The sequence below is a fragment of the Pneumocystis murina genome (assembly GCF_000349005.2).
Source record: "Pneumocystis murina B123 chromosome Unknown supercont1.17, whole genome shotgun sequence".
In the NCBI taxonomy this organism is placed as follows: Eukaryota; Fungi; Ascomycota; class Pneumocystomycetes; order Pneumocystales; family Pneumocystaceae; genus Pneumocystis; species Pneumocystis murina.
In genome coordinates, this window is record NW_017802375.1 from 56,349 (window position 1) to 79,085 (window position 22,737).

A 22,737-nucleotide genomic window follows, 5' to 3' on the forward strand; every position below is an offset into this window, starting at 1 on the left:
AAATAATTCATAAATTAAACTTTAATTTTTATATTTTTATTAAAATATTAACATTAGTTCATTAATATTTTTAAAAATATCTAAAAATCTAAAACATTTTTTTTTCGATTAAATTATATATATAATTATTACATATTATCTAAATATCTTTTATATTAGGATAAAATCAACCAATCAAAAATATTTAATTTATACATTTCTGTCGATTCTTTAAGCTGAAATATACAAAAAAATTATATAATTTTTAGATTTTATACCTATATTAAACTTAAATGTTTTCAAATAATATTTTTCTACAAGATATTATATGTCCACATATTCGAAAAAAAAATAAATGCGATATATTATTATGTCCTTTTGGTCACTCTTATTTTGAACCCCAATATCAAAACGCAAAAAAACAAAAACTATCACATGGATCTACTACTTCTAATGCATTATTACAAAGTATCTAAAAATATTAACTAATAAAATAATAATTTTAGTAGACAATAGTATAAACATAAACATAACAAATTCACATAATAACAATTTTTATAATAAAACACTACATCATAAAAAAAGAGAAATTAATGATAATTTCATATATACCGATCAATTAAATAATCTAGAAGAAAATGTCAAAAATAACATTTCACAAAATAAATTAGAAATAGATAATATAGGTCCAAAATTTATACCTACACTTCATATACCTCATGAAACTCGTGTCCATTTCTTTAAACTTATAGAACAGGAATTTCTAAGAATATATTCAGATGTTAATGAAAATAAAATTTTAGCACAAAATACATCATTAGAAAAGGAACTTGAAATTCTAAATTCAACTTATCAAAATAAATCCATTTATATCAATTCATGCAAAAATTTTATAATTTCTTTGAAAAAGACAGATATCAAAAAAACAAAAGAAATACCAGATAATATGTTTCTAAATTTTAAACATATGAATATATCACTATCAGATCTTGAAAAATATCTATTAAATGATGCCCAACTTCAATCAGCAGGATATATTTTAGAGATACCTATACCTAAAACACAGACAACTGATATTTTTTTTCATTGCGATAGGTGTAACATGCCATTTTCAATCGAAAAAAATTATACAAAATGCAATTACCATTGGGGAAAATTAATCAAAACTAGCTATGGTAATATTCCTATAACAATAATTATATTATTTAACATATAAGAACAAAATAAAATATATTCATGTTGTTATGAGAATAATACAGATTCAAAAGGATGCATAACATCACCTCATCATGTCTTCAAAATTACATCACCATCAAAACTATCAGCACAAATACAATTTGTTGAATCTCAAGCACCTATACAATCATCGTTTTTGACTGCAGCAGTTCTTGACTGTGAAATGATTTATACTACAGGAGGAATGGAATTAGCTAGAGTTACTATTTATGATATTAACGAAAATCTGCTACTTGATAAACTAATTAAGCCAAAAAACGAAGTTTTAGACTTAAATACTCGTTGGAGTGGCATTAAATCGTTAAACAATGCAAAAATAACATTATCTGAATTACATAATATCATTTTTATAGAATTGAAATTATGCAATTCAACTATATTAATAGGACATGGTCTAGAAAATGATTTAATAGCTATAAGACTTATTCATAAACGTATAATAGATACAGCATTATTATTTCAGCATAAAAAAGGATTACAACACAAATGCTCATTAAAATATCTTGCAAAAAAGTATCTTAAACGAGAAATACAAACAAATGTTATAGATGGACATGATAGTAAAGAAGATGCTAAAGCAACATTAGATCTTCTCCGATATAAAATCTATCATGATAACCTAAAGAATTAAAATTTTACAAAAAAAATATAATTTTTATACCACATAATTCAATCCATTTTTTTTAATCAATTTTAGTTACTATATTTAATATTTACATCTCAATATAATATTATTGCTCATATATGTAATTCTACAACACTTTTTATAAATATTTGGCAAAAACACTAATTATATAATTCATATTCATATACAACTATCAACATAATTAAATTTGTATATAGCGCAATCCAAGGATATTCTAATTCCATTTAACGAAAAGGTATAAAAGACGCTTATAATTGATTTTGCAAAGGTATTTGACTATATAATTAGTAGATATATTTTACACTAAACTACTCATAAATCAATAATCATAGAGAATAATCAATCAATATGAGTAGAAATTTCAGTTTTAAAATTCAAAAATCTTAACAAAAAACCGAAACATTTTAGTATTCAACTAAAGAAATAAAAAAAATAATACATATATCTTAAATATAAATCATATCAATATATTTTTAAACATAAAAATAATGTAAATTAAAATTCAATTATTATTAATCATAAATTAATTTTCAATATATCATTTAAATCTAATTTATCGTACTAAATTTCAAAAAAATAATGAACACAGTTTAGCCAAACAAGTTGAATTACAAAAAAGATATATGAAAGCAATTAGCATCTTGATTATTCAAAATTCTATAGAAATGTTTTTTAAAAAAATATAAACAAAAAAACATATATAAATTATTATATATAATATAGAATTAATCAGTATTAGTCATTTTTATTATAATATTAATAAGTTAGTTTATAACGTTATAATTATTATATACTCCAATAACTTAACCGAGAAAAAACACCATGTATAGACAATTAAATATTATCAAAATAAAAACAAGTCCTAAGATATTTTCCAATAAGATGAATTTAAAAAAAAATATTATAATGTTATATTATAATGTTATATTAACAATTTTATATATCATTAAATGATCAGTATTCATATCAACTTTCTATATATTGTATATTCTTAATAACATTAAAATATTTTTACATTAAATCATTGCAAAACTTTACACATTCGAAAAAAAAAAATCGTTTAATCATATATTTTTTTTTAATAAACAAACATTTATATAATTAATAAATGTAATTTAGAATACATTGATACATAATTTAAATAAGAACACATGAAAAAAGTTACGTTAAAATTATAAAAAAAGCAGTAATAATCACTATTTAATACACAATTGAGTATCTACACTTTTTCCAATAATTTATTTTTAAATATTAGATATTTTTTTCTCAAAACATTTATCATATTCTTAACGTATAAATTATATATTTATTTTTAAAATACTAATATTAAATATTAAAAAACAAAATCATTTTTTTATACAAGTTTCGTATCCGAAAAAACTAAATTATCAAAATTTTTATTTTTTACTCTTAAAATTTATAAATATATAAACATATTCACAAAATAGTGCAACTTTCAATTATGTAAAACATATAACATAGTAAGACAGACATAAAGCATTATCATAAATTCTATTCAATAATATCATGTTAAATACAATTATATATAAACAACATTTTTATTAGTCATTTATAAAAAAAATAGTTTTTAAATATGCTATAAAGTAATTAGACATTGCCAATACTCAATCACATTATTGTAGGTTATTTATATTTTTTAAACATACTTCCAAATATAGGTATTTCAAATTACACATTGAACCGATTTTTAAATCCCAAATATGTACCAATTAAAGCGCCTATTATTTAAACATAATAAAATTTAGAAAAAATAATTTACAATTTTCAAATAATATATTTAGAAATAATAAAATCACTGTTGTTACAAATTAAAAATAAAAAAAATTAAACCTAATATAAAATTAAGAATAATTATATACCTTTTCAATATCTACAAACATTATTCAGACTTTCCAGTTTCCCAATCTAATGATTTCTGAACAGCCTTTTCCCATAAACAAAACATACGATTTCGTTTATCTTCACTAATTTTTGGAGAAAAAACAAATGTCTTTCCTGCACTAACACTTTGCAATTCTTCTACATTTTTCCAAACTCCAACAGCAAGACCAGCAGCAATAGCAGATCCTAGTGCAGTAACTTCGCGCATTTGAGGTCTATTTACATCGATACCAACAATATCAGACTGGATCTAAAAAATGAATAAAACAACAAAGATACAAACTTCTAACATACTTGCATACATATATCAGAATTAGTTATTCCACCATCAACATTAAGACACTTTAAAGGGCTTCCAGAATCCCTATTCATCACATCCAAAATTGCTTTAGTCTGAAAACAAATAGCTTCCAATATTGAACGAGCAATATGTTCTTTAGTAGTATAATTTGTGATTCCTACTTTAGAAAAAAATATCAAGACAATATTTTTTTTAAAAAGGAAACAAAATACTCACATATAGTACCACGAGCATCATCACGCCAATATGGAGCAAAAAGACCAGAAAAAGCAGTAACGAAAACAATGCCCGCAGTATCTACTTCAAAGTAAAAATAAGCAATCAATAAAAAAAAACACTACCCTCTACAGATGCAGCCATTTCATCAATTTGAGATGCTTCAGTAATAACTCCCATTTGATCGCGAAACCATTTTATAGCAGCACCTGCTACAGCAATTGAACCTATTATAAAATATCAAAAAATGTAAAATTATGCCACTAAAAACATGCACCTTCCAAAGCATAAACAGGCTTTTGTCCTTTAAAAAAATACCCAACAGTTGTTAAAAGACCTTCTTTTGAAATAACTGGTGTTTCACCAGTATTATAAAGCAAAAAACAACTAAAAACTATTAACAAAAATAATAATAATAATAAAAAATACCCAGTTCCATAAGTATTTTTAGCAGATCCAGGAGTAAATGCTAAATGTCCCACCAAAGCTGCGGATTGATCACCTAAACATCCTGAAAGTGGAGTTCCACAAAGTGGACCACTAGAAATTTCACCATAAATCTCTGAAGAAGATTTAATCTTCGGAAGGTGGAGTTTTTCAAGACCGAAGAAATTAATAAGTGATTCATCATATTCTAAAGTTCTTATATTCAATAACATCGTACGAGAAGCATTCGTAGCATCAGTGATATGAATGCCACCATCTATATTACCAGTAAGATTATAAATCAGCCAGGAATCAATAGTCCCTAATAATCAATTAGAATTAATTAAGTTTAAAAAACAATCAACCAAAAGCAAGCCTGCCACTATCGTAAACTTCTCGAACACTTCTAACATTATCAAGTAGCCAACGAAGTTTAACAGCAGAAAAATATGTAGAAATAGGAAGACCACATATTTTATGAACCTCAGAAGCATCTTCTTTTTGTTTTAATTCACGTACAACTTCAATAGTACGAGTATCCGACCATACAATTGCATTATAAAGAGGTTTTCCGGTGTCTTTGTCCCAAACAACTCTTGCTAGCTTTTAATTTGGGTGGCTAAGAAATATTTCTATAACATACATTGTTTCTCTCTGATTTGTAATACCAAGACCTTTAATTTGTCGAACACTCTTATTTTTTTTAACAAAATCTTCTATTGTTTTTCTAATACAAATTTCAACAGATTCTAAAATTTCCATAGGATCATGCTCAATCCAACCAGGATGAGGGTAAATCTGCTTAAATTCATGCTGATGAAGAGATACAATAGAACCAGTTCTATCAAATATCAAAAACCGAGTGCTTGTAGTTCCCTATTAGTTTAAAACAATATGAAACATCTTCGACCTATAGCAAAAAGAAAAATACCTGGTCAATGGCACCTATATATTCTGAAAACATTTTTGAGTTAAAACTCATCTAGCTTTCAATAGTTAAACTTATTAAAATAAAAAACGTAATAAAATAAAAAAACGGACAAAATATTATTATTTTCCTGTCAAACTTCAATATTTAAATTCATTAAACATTATACAAAAATATTTAATATGGGCGATCATTTTACTTAATAAAATGCTAACCTAATATGAAATAAAATAGATTTTACACTAATCTTTTTCATTATTGATTTTCAATAAATCAAAAATTAGAAATAAGATAAATTATTTTTAAATAAACTTATCATTATCAAACTATACAAATTTTAAAAATAACACATTTGTACATAATTATAAAATAAAAAAATATTCTAATATATTTTTTTATAGATTATAAAAATGTAATCATCCAAAAATCAGGGTTTAAAATAAAAACAGTCATATTATCTATAATTCGAAAAGCTTTATTGAATTATATAATAATTAAAAAAAAATAATAAAAAAATGGTAAGTTAATTTTATGAATTTACAAGATCTCTTTCCCAGAGAAATGCAATGTATCTTTATTTTTTTAAGATAATATTGTAGAATTATATATGCCAAATATCTTAAACAAAATACTAATAAAAGAAAATAATTTTAAGATACAGCAAAGTGTATTTTTAATTAGATGATAACTAACTTTCATTATTTTAGCCTTCTAAAGCAAATGCAGGAAAAAAAATAGTAGAGACATTTCCAACAGAAAGTTCAACTACGAAATCTGAATCTAAGAATCCTCTTTTCGAAAAAAAACCTAAAAACTTTAGTATTGGTGAGAATCAGGCCTAGTTTTTTGGAGAATGCTTCCATTTCTTATTTATTATTAGGTCAGGATATCCAACCTAAACGCGATCTGACACGTTTTGTTAAATGGCCTCGTTATGTACAAATTCAAAGACAAAGAAGAATTCTAAGCATGCGTTTAAAAGTTCCTCCGGCGATTTATCAATTTAATTTTACTTTGGACAAAAATGTTGCACTTGAACTTTTTAAACTTCTTAATAAGTATAGGCCTGAGACTAAAATTGAAAAAAAACAAAGACTTCTCAGTAAAGCAGAAAACAATTTTAAAGGCATTATAGCAAAAGATTTAGAAAAAAAGCCTTTTTATGTCAAGTAAGCTATTTCTATTTATCTAAATATTTCTAATTTTTTAATTAGAAGTGGATTAAATCATATAGTATCTCTTATAGAAAATAAGAAAGCATCACTTGTAATAATTGCTAATGATGTTGATCCTATTGAATTGGTAGTGTATTTGCCATCGCTTTGCAGAAAAATGGGCGTTCCATACTGCGTATAATTTATTTAATTATTTTATTGATTATTCATCTAAAATAGATTATAAAGAACAAAGCACGTCTTGGAACTGTTGTTCATAGAAAAATGTCAGCGGTGCTTGCTTTTACCGAGGTTAGGTCCGAAGATAAAAATACACTAGCTACTTTAATTTCAGCTATTAGAGTAAATTATTTGTTTTTTTTTTGAGTAAAAATTTAGTTAGTATAGGTTAATTATAATGATAAATACGATGAATCTAGGCGTATATGGGGAGGTGGTATAATGGGTAAGAAATTAGTTATATTAATATTTTATTGTGATTTATATTTTCAGGTCAAAAAAGCATTAATAATGCTATTAAAAAACAAAAGACTACTGACTGATCTACTGGGATTTAATCATATATAATCAAATTATATAAATAATATCAAGAATTATTATCAAACTTTAAATTTTTATTTTCGATACTAAAAAAAATTATATAGAATAAGAATTAATCTAAATAAAATTATAAATGTTATTATTTATAAACAAATAAATTATCATATATCTATTGTAATTACTATAAGGTTTTGCAATAAACATGCTTTTAATAGTTAATATGTTAATAAATCTGTTAGCATTCATCTGCATTTTAATTATCCATTATTTAAATATTAAAGTTTAAGAAATAGATTTTCAATAACGTTAAATCAAAACAATATTTCCAAAAAATTTAACAAAACATATATTAATTTATAATTATATTGTTGAATAATCCTACTAATACAAATCCAAATAACTTATTACTAAACTTAAATTTTAATAATACGATATAATTTTTAATATATTATCAAAAACTACAGAATCGATAATCTATTAATATTTTAGATTATTTATATAATTATTTATTAAATTTACTATATATACAAAAGAACTTTGTAATTCTTTAATACAATAATCCAAAAAATTATTAAAACATACTTATTTTTTTATCTTTTAAAGATTATTTTACAATTACACAAAAATATATTTTACAAATACATCAAATTAATATACTTTTACTCTTAAATACTTTATCTTGTTAAGTAATTTAGACTAAAAACAAACACATACTAGATATATTTTAGTAAGCACTAATTTTTATGACTTTAATTCTATTATTTTTAAATAATATATAAATAAATTTAACATTATAAACATAATTTTTATAAATATCCACAAATTTCAGAAATTCAACATTAGTATTAATAAATTTACACTTATATAAATAAAATATATTATTTTATTAACTATAAAATAATAATTAATAAGTAAATAATTTATAATTTTATATTATTTTTTATAAATTTAAATATTTAAAAAACATAATCTATAAAGAAATCAAATTATTAAATAATTGAATATAATATATGAATCTAAGAAATATAAATATATACTTTTTTTTCAATAATTCTATTATTTTATACTGTAAAATATTTTAAAAACATTAAATAAAAACAATAAAAACAATTAAATTGTATAAAATTTACTATTTAAATAACAATTTAAAAAATTATATAAATATTTTTATCATATTCAGTAAAATTATTTAATAATTCTAAATAGGAATACCTTTTCTAAAAACATCGAGCTAATGAGATGTTAAACCATTTATAAGCAAAATTATGAAAAAATATCAAGAATGCTTGAATCTCTTGTAGCAGGTATATTAAATTATAAAACACAATATCAAATATTATTAATTTATTATTAAAGGAATTTTAAAAAGATTTCTTGGATCATATGTAGAAAATTTTGACGTAACATATTTTTTAACTATAATAGTTTCTAATAATTATAGCCTAAACAACTAAATATTGGTATATGGAAAGGAGATGTTAAACTTAGAAACTTAAAACTCAAAAAAGAAGTTTTTAAAGCTATTTGAATAATATTTTATAGTAATTTGAGCTATAGGCACTTGATATATTTAAACTTCCCATAAGTATTTTTGAAGGTTTTCTTGGAGAATTAGTTTTACAAATTCCATGGTCCAATTTGAAAAACAAGCCTGTAAAAGTTATTATTGAAAACGTATTTTTACTCGCATTTCCTAAAGATAACCAAGAAGTAAAATATTTATCTGTTATTTAATCAATTATTAACATCTACAATAGTACAACCAAGAAAAAGAAAATAAAAAAGCGCAAGATCTTAAAAGAGAAAAACTAGAAAGGTATAATCGTGCCTTTAAATACCAATTTCTGTTTCTGATTATTTTTATTTATAGAGCGGAACTTCTTGACCAGCGTATATCACGTAACAATACTCAAAAAGACCAATCATTTATAAATAGTCTTATTACAAAGGTAATATATAAATGGTTTACCTATTGTGCTAAACAGCTAGATTATTGATAATCTTCAAATTACAATTAGAAATATCCATATTCGTTATGAAGATAAGTTAAGCGATCCAGAGGTATACCTATGGTCATTTTCTTCATATAATCTTAAAAATATAGCATCCTTTTTCTTTGGGAATTACACTTTCAGAATTTTCTGCTATATCTACAAATGATAAATGGGAGCCCATTTTTATACAAAACAACGTAGATTTTATACATAAATTAGTTACTCTTGATTTTTTAACTATATATTGGAATATAGATTCTTACTCTTTTTCTGAAAAATCATCTAATGAATTATTAAAATGTTTTAAAGATCTTATTGTTAAAAACTGTCATACTCCAAATCATCAATTAATATTAAAACCTGTTAGTGGGATAGGTCATATTACTTTAAATAAAAATAATGTGGAAGGGTTCTCTAGAACTGACATACAGCTTATTTTTGAAGAATTAAGCATTGTTTTTAACAATCATCAATATATAAGCGCTCTCATGATGGTTGATCTTTTCCACTTTTTTATTCGTCAGCAAAAATACCATCGCTTTCGTCCAACAGGTGATGCCTCTAAATCTATTAAAAATAATCCAAAACTTTGGCTACAATTTGCTGCAAATTCAATTTTACATGAAATACACGAAAAAAACTTCAAATGGTCATGGAGTTATTTCAAAAAAAGGAGAGATCAACGCCTAAAATATCTTGATCTTTTTAAAAAAAAATTACTTGAGAAAATTGATGTAATAGAAAACGAAGAACTTCAACAGCTAGAATATTTACTTTCATATGAAGACATTCGTTTTTATAGATCTTTAACAAAAAATAAACTAAGAAAAGAAAAAATATTATCACTTAAAAGTAATTCTCAACAATCACAAGGTTGGCTATCATGGATATGGAGTGGCTCACAAAATGCAAACGATCAAAGTAAGGATGATTTAATTATGACAGATGAACAACGAAAAGAGCTTTATGATGCAATTGAATGGGATGAAAAGAAGGAAATTGCTGAAAAGTTAAATAATTCTATTGAGTTTGTCAACTTAAAATTATCTCTAAGCCTTAAAACAGGAAGTTTCACACTTACAGAAAAAACAATTATAAAACAAAAAAACATAATATCAATATTTTTTAACGATTTTAATTCAAATATTATCCAACGTCCTACTTCATTTGCATTTGAATTTGACCTTGGAGGATTAAATGTTTATGATGGAACTACTGAAAATAGCATATACCCTGAGATAGTTAAAGTTAATATTAATGAAGACAAAATAAATGAGTTACCTAATCGAGTTTTTATACAAGAAAATCCTAATCTAGAAAAAAAACAGCCATTTTTTGATAGCTCATTGCCATTTTTCTACTTCAAATTCGAAAAAAACCCTCTTGATAGTGACTCAGATACATCGGTGACAGCAAGACTAAAATCTATGGAAGTTATATATAATCCTCGTTGTCTAACTAGCGTTTCTAATTTTTTTAAACCACCTAAAAGTCAAATGGTAAGTATAGAAGTTTTAATGGAAGCAGCAAGTGCTACAGTTGAAGGAATTAGAAATCAGACAAGAGCAGGTTTAGAATTTGCATTAGAAGAACACAAAACTATTTCAGCTAAACTTGATCTTCAAGCTCCTTTAATTATCATTCCACAAAGGTTTAAGAAACATATAAAAACATTTATTTGTATTTAACTTTAATAGTTATACAGAAATCAGCAGTAATTGTATAATATTGGATGCAGGTCATATTAGTCTTGAAAGTAACTTAGTAGAAAAAGAAAAAATTAGAGAAATACAATCAAAACACAATAAAGTGTATAGCCAAGAGGATTATTCAAATCTAAAGTCCTTAATGTATGATAAATTTTCTCTTAAATTTGAATCTATTCAAGTAAGTAATCAATATTTATAATAAATGTATTGAACATACCGAGTTACTAATTGGACTATCTGTTACTGATGCTTTGGAAGAACTTAGAAAAAAAAATAGCACCAAAAATTTCAAAATTATTGATAAAACAGACATGTTTTTCCTATTAGAGATTTCTATATTACCTAAAGCTTCAAATCTAACAAAATTTAAAATTTCAGGGCATCTTCCTCTTTTACATGCATCTATATCAGATAGAAAATATAAAGTTTTAACAGAAATTATTAATGCAGCAATTCCATCCTTTGAAGAAAATAATAATAGAATAAAGGAAAAAGAATTTCAGAATATACTTTCTAATTCATTTAAGTATAATAGTAATAGATCAATATCTTTTAATTTTTCTCATCAAAAGGATCTAATTATTGATGATTCAGACTCTTCTGACGATAAAGAAACAGAACAATATCAAGATGCTATATGTAGCCAGGTTTTTCTTTTCCTTTATATATATATATATATATACTTATCATTATATATAGGACTTTTCTATTTTTCAACAAAAGAATTTTGAATTAAATTTTATGGTAAATAAACTACAAATATCATTATACAAAGTGAATGTCGAAAAAAATAGCCCAGACGATTTGCTTATAGATATTGTTTTAGAACATTTCTCTTTACTTTTTTCGGAAACATTTTATGATATGACTGCTCAAATAATTTTAAGAAGATTTATTATTGAAGATAAAATAGAAACCAACTCTCCTATTGAATTTAGAAATTTAATATCATCGGATAATATAATAAAAGAGAATAACGAAACTACTGATCTTGTTCATATAAAATATACTAAAGTGAAAACCCAATCATCAGAATTTACTTCAATCTATAATGATATCGAACAAAATATAAATATATCTTTATCCACTATTACATTTGTAATAACAAGAAAGACTATTCTTACACTCTTTAATTTTATTATTACTACTTTTGTTACTTCAAATGATGAGGATACGCAAAAGAATTCTGTTGAAAAAAACACAATAATCAAAAATAACCAAGATCATAGAAATTTATCCAATAAAATATATGTAAAAGTTGAGCTCATAGGAATAGTTTTTGTTCTTAATGATGACGGGGTACGTTTATCAACTCTTACATTAAATAAAGCAGACATTAGTATTTTTCTAACACAAAAAATTGTACGTCTCGATGCAAAACTTGGAAATTTGTCATTGTCCAATGATTTTTATACTAATTCAGAACTAGAATCAGGTATCAAAGAACTTATCAGTATTGAAGGAGAAGAACTAGCAAATTTTCGTTATGAATTATATGACTCTTCGAACAAAACAACATATCCTGGTTATGATACTTTAATTTACTTAAGCTCTGGATCTATCAAAGTTTTTTTTCTTAAAGAGCCTTTCAAAAAAATATTAGAATTCATAACAAAATTTGCACAAATGAAAACACTTTATGATTCGGCACGAAATGCAGCTATAAATCAAGCTTCACAGATTCAGGAATCAGTAAACAAAATACATTTTGATATTTTGATTAGAACTCCTATCATGATTTTCCCTGAATCAGGAAAATTAAAAAATGAAAAAAAGAATACCATTATTGCTAATCTTGGTAAAATATATGCATCAAATACATTTGAAAAACTAGAAGAAGATTCAAATGCTATTTCTTTAAATAAAATTTCAGCAGGAATTAGAGACATTAGTTTGTATTCAAAGTTTGAATACGAATATAATAAAATAGAAGAATTGGAAATGCTTGATGGAATTGATATAGGTTTCATTATAGAATATATTGAACAAGAACTTGATTCTAAGAAACCAAATACAAGAATAATCGGCTCTATGACAGACTTAAATTTCAAACTAACAGATAGGCAATATTGTTCTTTAATTAAATTAAGTCAAGAAATTGCTCAAGTATTTTCGTACAATGATCAGAATTTGAGCAATTTGGATACACAAATAAAGATTAAAAATAATCAAAAAACATCACAATCCAAAATTACCGAATTAAATTTTTCTAAAAAAAATGAAAATAAAAGAAATCAGCATTTTGAAAAACCATGGACTAAATTAGATTTTAAATTCAATATCCGAGTAATAGGTTTAGAAATATTTTCAAACAATTTATTACCTATAGAAAGCCATTCCAATTTTTCTCTAGCAAAGTTTTCTTTAAATACAACAATTATTAAGGCACGGATATTCTCTGATTCTTCTTTAGAATCAGAACTACAAATAAAATCATTTATTGTTGAAAATACTAAACTCGACAAATCTAATAGGTTCAGAGAAGCGATATCTGCTATAAAACATGATGGATATCAGTTTATGGCCAGTCTTATTATATCCGAAAAAACAGATGCAAATATTATTGCAATACTTACTGTTGATAGTCCTAAATTTGTTTTTGCTTTAGATCATATTTTTGAATTAAAAGATTTCGTTATGATAGGATTAGAGACAAATTCGTCTATCAAACAAAACATTGATAATAGTTTCATTGATAAAAATTTAAACAATATTTCTGAATCTAAAGGAAAAGAAGCGCAAAGTATAAGAAAATCATCAAAAGAGAATCAAAAAATATCAGCAAAAACAAAAAAAACATCTTTTAATATATTCTATAGAATAAATATTGTAGATGCAAATATAATTTTACTTGAAAATTTAGAACAGTATTCTTCAGAGGCTATAATATTGACTACAACACAAATTTTAATATCACAACAAACTTCTATAACCTTATCTATTAATCAAATAGGCATGTTTCTTTGCAGAATGGATAACTTTGAAGAAAAAATAAGAATATTGGATGATTTTACAATAGCTTTTATTATGGATTCCAAATTTCTGAATGAAACACAAAATCTAACAAATATAGCTATCGAAGTAGATCCTCTGATTTTTAGATTATCTCTTAGAGATATTATGCTAATATTAAATATTGTAACTAAAGTATTTGAACATTCAGGGTCAAATAAAATTACAGAAACAGATGTTAAATATAACAAAATTAAAAATTACACAATAAAAGAATGTAATTCTAGCAAAAAAGCATTTTCTGTTACAAAATCAGAGAAACTAATAGATAGAGACTTTTTTAATTCAGAAAATAGCACTAATATTATTGAGGAATCTATTATTATAACTAAAGAAGAATTAAAAGTTAACGTACAAGGCCTAAGACTCATATTAATCGGATGCCGTCATGATTTACCTACTATTGATATGTCAGTAAATAAATTTATACTATATGCCAACAATTGGTCAACGGAAGTATTGTAATAATTGTATTTATCAACTTATCTAATTTTTAATAAGTTATGCATCAGTACTAATTTAAATTTATTTATAAATACATACAATTTTTCAAACTCTCATTGGGAACCTTTTGTCGAGCCTTGGCAATTTGAAATACACGTATTATCTGTTCTCTTAGTATCTTTATTAATGAGGAAATAGGTCACAAAAACTATATTACCAGAAAGATTTTCTGTTATTTTATCATCAAGCAAAAGACTAGAAATAATTGTAACACCAAACGTTATTATGACAATAACAGAAATGTTACATTTTCTAACTCAAACACAAGAAAATATTCTATCCAAATATCAAATCTTTGAAACTCCTTATAGGATACAAAACAGAACAGGTTATTCTATAAACTTATGGTCAAATTCTTCTAAAGATGAAAATTCTAAAAAAAATATATATAAATTAAAAAACGGAGACACCATTCCATGGAAGTTTGAAAACTGGAGACAAATGAAAAATGTATATTATTATGATTTAAGAAAGTTAAATCTAATATATATAGGACATTTTAGATGAATGTCAAAAACATTTCATTGGAATTGATCTAGAAAATACAAAATGGAATCCAATAGAAAATATTTCTATTAATTATGAAGGCGAAGAATTATATTCTCTTGAACCAAAAACAGATATTCTTCATAGACTTGTGATTAAAACTATTCTTGGTTCTGACAACATAAAACATATAACTTTAAAATCAACTCTCTCTTTAGAAAACCAAACACAAATACCTATCGAGATAATAACCATTGATAACCAAGGTCAACATTTAGAAACATATAAAATTGGTTTTTAATACAAATGAAGTTTACTTAAACTGATGTAAATAGAACCAGGTAACGATTATCCTATCCCAATAGAATCTGCATACTATCATGCATTTAAAATTCGACCAGAATGTAAGTTTTTATTAAATAAAATTAAATCTAATTTAATAGCTCATTTAAAATACTCATGGTCTTCACAAGCAATAACATGGAGAGGATTATTGGAATCACCATCATCTACAATTTCGTGTGAATCTTTTGAGAAAAAAGACAATTTGTTTAATTTTCGAATCTATGCTCGTTATGATAAATCAAATCCTTTAGTAAAGTCAGTCTAAAATAATTGCATCTATAATTTATTAACAATAAAAGGGTATATCCATATATGACTATTAAAATAAGTCCTCCGATTATTATTCAAAATCTTCTTCCATACGACTTAAATTATAAAATTTTTGATAAAAATACAAAATCTACGTGGCAAAACTTTTTAAAAAAAAAAGAATCTAGCCCTATACATACAGCAGATTTATCTCACATACTTCTTATGGGAATCCATATTCAAAACACAGGTATCTATATAAATAAACCTCTATTTTTAGCTTATCTATAGTCTATAAACCTAGTTCATTTTTTGTCATTAATACTCCCAATCCTGACAAAATTAGGAGGGAAACCAAAATAATTGTAGAAGATAAAGATAATTTAAAACTTCATCTTTGTTTATATTATTAGTAAGTACATTCTTTTTTTTGCAATATATTTAAAACAATAGTGAAATCCCCGATAGTGGAAAAGTATTTCGTGTTACAATTTATTGTCCTTATCTAATTCTTAACAAAACTGGACTTGATGTTCAAATAAAATCAAAATTATTTTTGCAGCAAGCAAAAATTGCAGCAGGGCAATTTTCTATTGGTATAGATAATCGGATTAAAAATAACATTAGATGTTAATAAATCATAGGCCCCCCTCAGAAAGCAGTCCCATATATGTTCTCATATGGAAATCATGATAGAAAAAATAGAGCATTGATTAAAGTTGGGAATTCAAACTGGAGTAGACCTCAGAGTTTTGAAGCCATTGGAAGTGCATCAGAAATTATTTTGAGTTCTACTGAACAAAAAGAAATCCATATTGGTATCGTTGTTAAAGAAGGAGAAGGAGAGGTAACATATATTCAATAAATTATTATTTATTAATATGAATTAAAAGTATAAATTAACAAAAATTGTTAATCTTACACCAAGATTTATCATTAAAAGTGGTCTTGACGAAGATATCAATGTAAGAGAACCCAAATCATCAAACATAATGACTTTATATTCTTTACAAAAAATGCCATTATATTTTATGGAACAAACATCCGAAAAACAACTAATTTTGCGTTTTTCAGGAACAAATGATGAATGGTATTTTAAATGTTCATCTATTTATTTTCTGAAAAAAATAGGTCTTCTCCATTTAATATTCAAAATTTAGGAAGAGTTCACATAAAATTATCTAAATATAAGAAATCTCAGCAACTCATTAGGATTGAAATAATGTTAGAAGAGGCAACAGTATTTATTCATTTGCTTCTAGAAAAAAATAACTGGCCATATTCCATTCGCAATGAAAGTGACATTACTTTCACTTTCTATCAACCAGTATTTATACCCTTTTTTACATTTTGTATAATTTTATCGAAAATAGAACCCTTATCTTTCCCTCAATAATGATAAGAAAACTAAGTCTTCACATAAGGTTAAAACATATCTTATTCCTGGAAAAAGTGTAATGCCTTATTCTTGGGATTATCCTGCTTCAAAAAATAAAGAATTAGTATTTTCAGCAAATGGTAAAGAAAGAATAATACAATTATCAGAGATAGGAAACCTTATTCCTATGAAAATTCCCGTAAGTAATTCATTTATACTATTTCTTTTTTTTTCATTTTTCAAAGATAAATAAAGGATCATATAAAACTATTGATATTAGTGTTATAGCAAATGGGCCTTCACAAACATTAGTACTGAAAAATTCTCAAGACGGAAATATTCATAAGCTTAGAACAAATATTTCACAAAACAGTTCAATATTAACAGATAATACTAGCCACAAAAAGAAATTTCAAATAATTAGTCCTAGCGATAATATCACGTATAAAACAGAGATCCGGTTAGAGGGAATTGGTATTTCTATAATAAGTAATCGCCACTTTGAATTATGTTATATCACACTTCGAGATTTAAATTTAAAATATAGTGATTCTCCTATATCTCAAAACTTTGATATTATTATAAAATGGATTCAGGTAAAACAACACATTTGTCCCTTTTTTAAATAAACTATTTTTAGATTGATAATCAATTATACGGAGGTATTTATCCAATAATATTGTATCCGAGCGTAATTCAAAAGACGGGCAAAGAAATGGATACACATCCATCATTTCATTCCTCACTAGTTAAAATAAAAGATGATTGTAAATATAATCTTTCTTTTTAAACATCTAACTTTTGTAGCCTATGGAGTTATATATATAAAATATGCAACTATACTTATTCAAGAAATGACATTAGAAATAGATGAGGATTTCCTTTTTGCCTTATTGGACTTTGCTAAACATATTGGACAATCTGATATAGATCAAGAAAAAGAAATACTTTGTGACGAAAATCTTGAAATTCCAGAACCTCAAAAAAGTGCTTCAGGAACAGAAATATATTTTGAAGTATTGCATATTCAGCCAGCTCAATTAAACCTTTCTTTTGTTAGAACTGAAAGAGTAAACGTAGAAGACAAGTAACATTTTCCAGCATAAAATTATAATTTTAAAATAACAAATATTAGAACATCTTCAAAAAATCCATTTTTATTTTTCTTAAATGTTTTAACAATGGCAATTGGAAATATAAACGACGCGCCTATTCGTTTAAACTCCTTATTAATGGAAAATGTTTTAATGTCACTACCATTATTAATACAGCACATGCAAAGTCATTATGGCCAGGAATTTTTTCATCAAATTCATAAAATTCTTGGTTCTGCAGATTTCCTTGGTAATCCTGTTGGTTTGTTTAATACTGTAAGCTCTGGAGTTATAGACATATTTTATGAACCATATCACGGTTTTGTAATGAATGAGAGTGCACAAGAACTTGGGTTTGGACTAGTTAAAGGGACAGCAAGTTTTGTAAAAAAAACAGTTTTTGGTGTTGCAGACAGTGTATCAAAGTTTACAGGAAGCATTTCAAAGGGTAAAAAATATTATCATTAAATTCAAAATATTAAAATAAAAAGGCCTTTCAGTAGCAACAATGGACAAGAAATTCCAAAATCGTAGAAGGATAATTCAAGGACGAAATAGACCAAAACATGCTTTATATGGTGTCACGGCTGGAGCAAATTCTTTTGTTTCCAGCATAGCAAGTGGAGTAGAAGGCCTTGCAAGAAAACCTATAGAAGGAGCAGAAAAAGATGGCGCTGCTGGGTTTTTTAAAGGTATAGGAAAAGGCATAATTGGGTATATATTTTTATTTTTCCTTATTATTTTAATATACATAGACTTGCTACTAAACCTGTTGTTGGAATCTTTGATTTAGCAAGTAACGTTACAGAAGGTAAGCTAATTTATCATTTCTATATAAATTATTTATTTTTATAGGAATTCGCAATACTACAACAGTTTTCGATACAGAAGGAATAGACAAAGTTCGTTTAACTAGATTTATAGGAAAAGATGGTGTAATAAAGCCATATTCTCAAAGAGAAGGAATAATAAATATGTTATATTTAGTAAATCTAATATATTTAGCTTTTGGATTATTTTTACTAAAACAAATTAATAATGGTCAATATTTTGATGAAGAATACTTAGCACACTTGAATATTCTTGAAGACACAATATTAATGGTTACATATACAAGAATAATGATGATAAAGTCTCGAAAACTTAATGTTGAATGGGAAATTCTACTTAGTAATATACAGACTATATCACTTAAAAAATCAGGAATAGTTCTAATTCTAAGAGGTAAGATTGTCATTATTGCAAACAACTAGCCTAAATGAAATAGACGGAACTAATGGCCCTTTTATTCCTATAAATTCTACCACTAGTCAAAAATTTATATTTACTAAGATTGGTATTGCTGTACAGGAATATAATAGAAACAATAAGCCTATAATTTGAAAATATCTCGTTATACTTCATAATCGATTATTTGTTATTCATATATTTCTATAATAATTTAGACACGTTTATATAATTATGTTTTCATTTATTATTTTTAAACTATTTATTTTTAGTTCCCACTCGATTATCGAAACTTTATCAGGAAATGATAAAACAGTTTTAAAAAAATAAATAATAGATATTAAAATTGTAATAATTATAGTGATTCATATGAATACAGTTTCATATGACAAAGAATTAAAAACCAAATACGGGAATGTTGTACCTCCAGCAAAATCTCTACTTGATACCACAGAATTTTATGATAATCAAGAAAAAAATAGATTAAGCAATTATACAGACTCGCAAATATTACCTCTTGTTAATGAACAGGATGAGATAGGGATGCAATATCTTAGTTCCAATGCCGTGTTTGATTCAAAAGAATATGAAATACTATCATTAGAGGATGTGGAAAAATTAAAAAAAGTAAGGCATATTTTTTTCAATAAACGAATCTAAAAAAAATAAGGAAAAGCATGTATTACTTAATAGAATAGAAACAGTACGAAGGACATTGGCTTTGGAATCAAAACTTCGAGAAGCAGCACAATCTTTATCGCGTCTTCATTCTAACAGAGGAAAACGAATATCGCGTCAAGTTGAAGATCAACTGCTTATTTCAAATAGCAAAATCGAAGAAGCAGCAGAAGAACTATGGCGTCTTCAAAAAAATGAACATGAAATTTCTATTCGATTATTAAAACATACAGCTGGAGTATTAAGATATGCTTTGGAAAAGCATACAATGAGTGGATATGTTTCTAATCTTCTTCAAGAAAAAAAACCTATAGATTTATATGATTTTGGGGAACTCCATTTTTATAGATCTGTAAATAATACAGAACTTTCAGAGAACACAGAGTCCAGAAAAAATAAAATAAACGATAACATATCATATACTTTAGTTGAAATCCAAAAACGTCTTACAATATCAAATAACCAATTGAAATCTTTTTTAGCTGGAGGAAAACATATCAATAATCAATATACAGAAAATCAATTACATCTTAATTATAATTCGATAGATGTTTTAGAAATTTTGTCAGAATTAGAAGATACTATATGTAATGTACACCAACAATATTTAGAGCTTAAAGAGGCATCATTGCTTCAAATAGCAGAGTTTCAAAAAAATTATAAATACATATGGGATAAAACTGATATTGAAGATTGTCCAATAAAAAGCTATTCAATAGAACATGGACAATTTTCGATAGATAGTTTGATATCTCGAGTAGAGTTACTTACTTCGGAATTATCTAAAAGCAAAAAAATGTATAAAAATTTACTTGAAAAAGAAAAGGTCCAAGAAGAAAATAATATAACAGCTATAAATTCATTAAAACTAGAATATGAAAATAAAATTAATGATTTGGACATAGATCTTTCAAAAGCTAAAAAAACTATTGGAGAATTCGTTGTACGTGAATCATCTATATCATCCGAACTATATGATGCAAATGAAAAAATATCTGAATATCAGCAAATAATAGATTCATTGAACAAAGAAATAGAGATTACTAAGAATGACAAAGAAGACGATTACAGGAAATGGCAGGATGATCAAAAAAATTTAGAAAATATAATAGAAGATTATGCTAAACAACTTAAAGATAACGAAATTAAATTTCAAGAACTTAATAACAATTACTCCAACCTTTTAAAATCACATTCAGATTCTTTATCGGATTTCCAAAAAAAAATTAAACAAAAAGAATCAACCTTAGAATTATTACAGGATGAAATCTCTAAATTACGAAACATTAATGCAATACTTGAAGAAAAAATACAATCTCTTCAGTCTCAATACAAGGATGAACAGCTAGCATGTGAAAATAAAGCAAACGAAACAATAAGGAATCTCGAAAATGATATTGTTAAATTATCAACTGAAATAACTATATTAAAAACAGAAATTGATACTATATACAATTCAAAGCAACAAGAAATGGAAAAAACTGTGATTACACAACAATTTGAAAATGGTAATAAGCATATAATAAATTAAAAAGAAACTAAAAAACCACAGAAAATAATTCTATAAATCAAGAAACAAAAATATCTGAATCATCAAAATCAACACAAGAAAATAAATTATTAGAAATAACGGAAAAAAACAAAATGATGTCAGAGAAAGAAATTAACCTAGAAAAGCGCTGCCAACTTCTTCAATCGGAACTTAATGGAATGTTGAATGATTTTGAACAAATTACACGAAATATGTTAGACTTTGAATCAGAAAGAACCCATCTTGAAAACACTATCGATACCTTAAAAGAGAAGTGTGAAGAACTTGAAGGTCAATTATCTGATAAAAAAATACAATGGCTTGGAAAAGAAAATCTTTCGCCTGAAAAATCAAACACAGAACATAACGAAGCAATGAACATTGCATTACTTCGAAAAGAATTCCGAAAAATGGTACAAGAAATAAGAGAAGAACATTCAAAGAAAATGAAGGTAAATATTATAATAAAACATAATACTTATAACAATTTAAAATATACTTTAGGCAGAGTTAGAAGAACGACGTAAAATTGAAAATGCTCTTCGTCAACTAAAAAAAGATATGATACAAAACAATCATATATAATATTTATGATATATTCAAATACTAAAGAACAGAGTATATTCATAAATAAATATGACCTTAATACTTTGTTATTTTTCTAGTACAGTACGTATACTTTTCAAATAACTCGTAGCAATTTCTATTATATATATACTGTAAAGCTATTCTTCTGAATATGCTATTCTTGTTTGTCTCATTAATATACATATTATAAGTAGTTAACATTTTTAAGATAAATATTTTAGTTTTTCATTTAAACGGATTAAAAAACCTATTTACAAAAACACGATAATTATAAATAAAAAAAGCAACATAAATTTAAATACACTAAGATCAAAAATAACTAGAAGCTTCAAAAATAATTTACTTGAAATTATTATAAGAAGCAAATATATCGCAGAGATTTTTAATTTTCAAGCTAAAAACACTATTTTTATAAATTTAAACAAAAATTAGACAATCTTATATCAAACTTTATTTTCGCGTAAAAAATCAATTTCTTTTTATTTTATAAAAAAACAAGACTGTTATACACAAATAAGATTAGAAAAAGGGTCCTATGTTATTTTTTTAAATCTGGATTGAACTTTTATTAACAACATACTATAATAGTATCA

At 24.9% G+C, this 22,737-nt stretch overlaps 6 protein-coding genes across 6 annotated transcripts; 4 read left to right on the forward strand and 2 right to left on the reverse strand.

Moving 5' to 3' along the window:
* Positions 1 to 272: 272 nt before the first annotated feature.
* On the forward strand, positions 273 to 1,846 carry PNEG_03355 (hypothetical protein; the record flags this gene model as incomplete). The annotated part of the gene is made up of 3 exons (XM_007877245.1): positions 273 to 447; positions 489 to 1,154; positions 1,197 to 1,846. 3 exons carry the CDS (start codon positions 273 to 275, stop codon positions 1,844 to 1,846), a joined length of 1,491 nt encoding a protein of 496 aa, XP_007875436.1.
* A 52-nt stretch (positions 1,847 to 1,898) lies between these two features.
* PNEG_04342 (hypothetical protein) lies at positions 1,899 to 2,954 on the reverse strand (the record flags this gene model as incomplete). Its single annotated transcript, XM_019757853.1, is given in 7 exon segments — positions 1,899 to 1,915; positions 1,933 to 2,001; positions 2,032 to 2,137; positions 2,250 to 2,276; positions 2,301 to 2,306; positions 2,794 to 2,835; positions 2,949 to 2,954. The coding sequence occupies 7 exon segments, from the start codon at positions 2,952 to 2,954 to the stop codon at positions 1,899 to 1,901; spliced, it is 273 nt and encodes a 90-aa protein (XP_019613323.1).
* A 729-nt stretch (positions 2,955 to 3,683) lies between these two features.
* On the reverse strand, positions 3,684 to 5,688 carry PNEG_03356 (glycerol kinase; the record flags this gene model as incomplete). The annotated part of the gene is made up of 9 exons (XM_007877247.1): positions 3,684 to 4,013; positions 4,058 to 4,224; positions 4,281 to 4,361; positions 4,406 to 4,507; positions 4,558 to 4,667; positions 4,710 to 5,028; positions 5,072 to 5,301; positions 5,350 to 5,582; positions 5,638 to 5,688. 9 exons carry the CDS (start codon positions 5,686 to 5,688, stop codon positions 3,762 to 3,764), a joined length of 1,545 nt encoding a protein of 514 aa, XP_007875438.1. The 3' UTR covers positions 3,684 to 3,761.
* Positions 5,689 to 6,145: 457 nt separating this feature from the next.
* On the forward strand, positions 6,146 to 7,411 carry PNEG_03357 (hypothetical protein). Its single transcript, XM_007877248.1, has 7 exons — positions 6,146 to 6,152; positions 6,342 to 6,459; positions 6,515 to 6,803; positions 6,849 to 6,984; positions 7,029 to 7,151; positions 7,197 to 7,254; positions 7,302 to 7,411. Exons 1-7 carry the CDS (start codon positions 6,150 to 6,152, stop codon positions 7,349 to 7,351), a joined length of 777 nt encoding a protein of 258 aa, XP_007875439.1. The 5' UTR covers positions 6,146 to 6,149; the 3' UTR covers positions 7,352 to 7,411.
* A 1,220-nt stretch (positions 7,412 to 8,631) lies between these two features.
* PNEG_03358 (hypothetical protein) lies at positions 8,632 to 19,503 on the forward strand (the record flags this gene model as incomplete). Its single annotated transcript, XM_007877249.1, has 31 exons — positions 8,632 to 8,653; positions 8,706 to 8,749; positions 8,791 to 8,859; positions 8,907 to 9,059; positions 9,107 to 9,165; positions 9,220 to 9,298; positions 9,339 to 9,410; positions 9,454 to 10,994; positions 11,041 to 11,230; positions 11,274 to 11,699; positions 11,752 to 14,520; positions 14,566 to 14,664; positions 14,707 to 15,018; positions 15,062 to 15,347; positions 15,390 to 15,458; positions 15,498 to 15,654; positions 15,699 to 15,898; positions 15,940 to 16,060; positions 16,102 to 16,244; positions 16,293 to 16,495; positions 16,542 to 16,738; positions 16,780 to 16,975; positions 17,022 to 17,225; positions 17,272 to 17,622; positions 17,667 to 17,793; positions 17,834 to 18,113; positions 18,162 to 18,568; positions 18,612 to 18,834; positions 18,876 to 18,931; positions 18,976 to 19,344; positions 19,388 to 19,503. 31 exons carry the CDS (start codon positions 8,632 to 8,634, stop codon positions 19,501 to 19,503), a joined length of 9,540 nt encoding a protein of 3,179 aa, XP_007875440.1.
* Positions 19,504 to 19,663: 160 nt separating this feature from the next.
* Positions 19,664 to 22,245, forward strand: PNEG_03359 (hypothetical protein). Its single transcript, XM_007877250.1, has 4 exons — positions 19,664 to 19,974; positions 20,018 to 21,533; positions 21,578 to 22,008; positions 22,061 to 22,245. Exons 1-4 carry the CDS (start codon positions 19,717 to 19,719, stop codon positions 22,139 to 22,141), a joined length of 2,286 nt encoding a protein of 761 aa, XP_007875441.1. The 5' UTR covers positions 19,664 to 19,716; the 3' UTR covers positions 22,142 to 22,245.
* Positions 22,246 to 22,737: the final 492 nt, after the last annotated feature.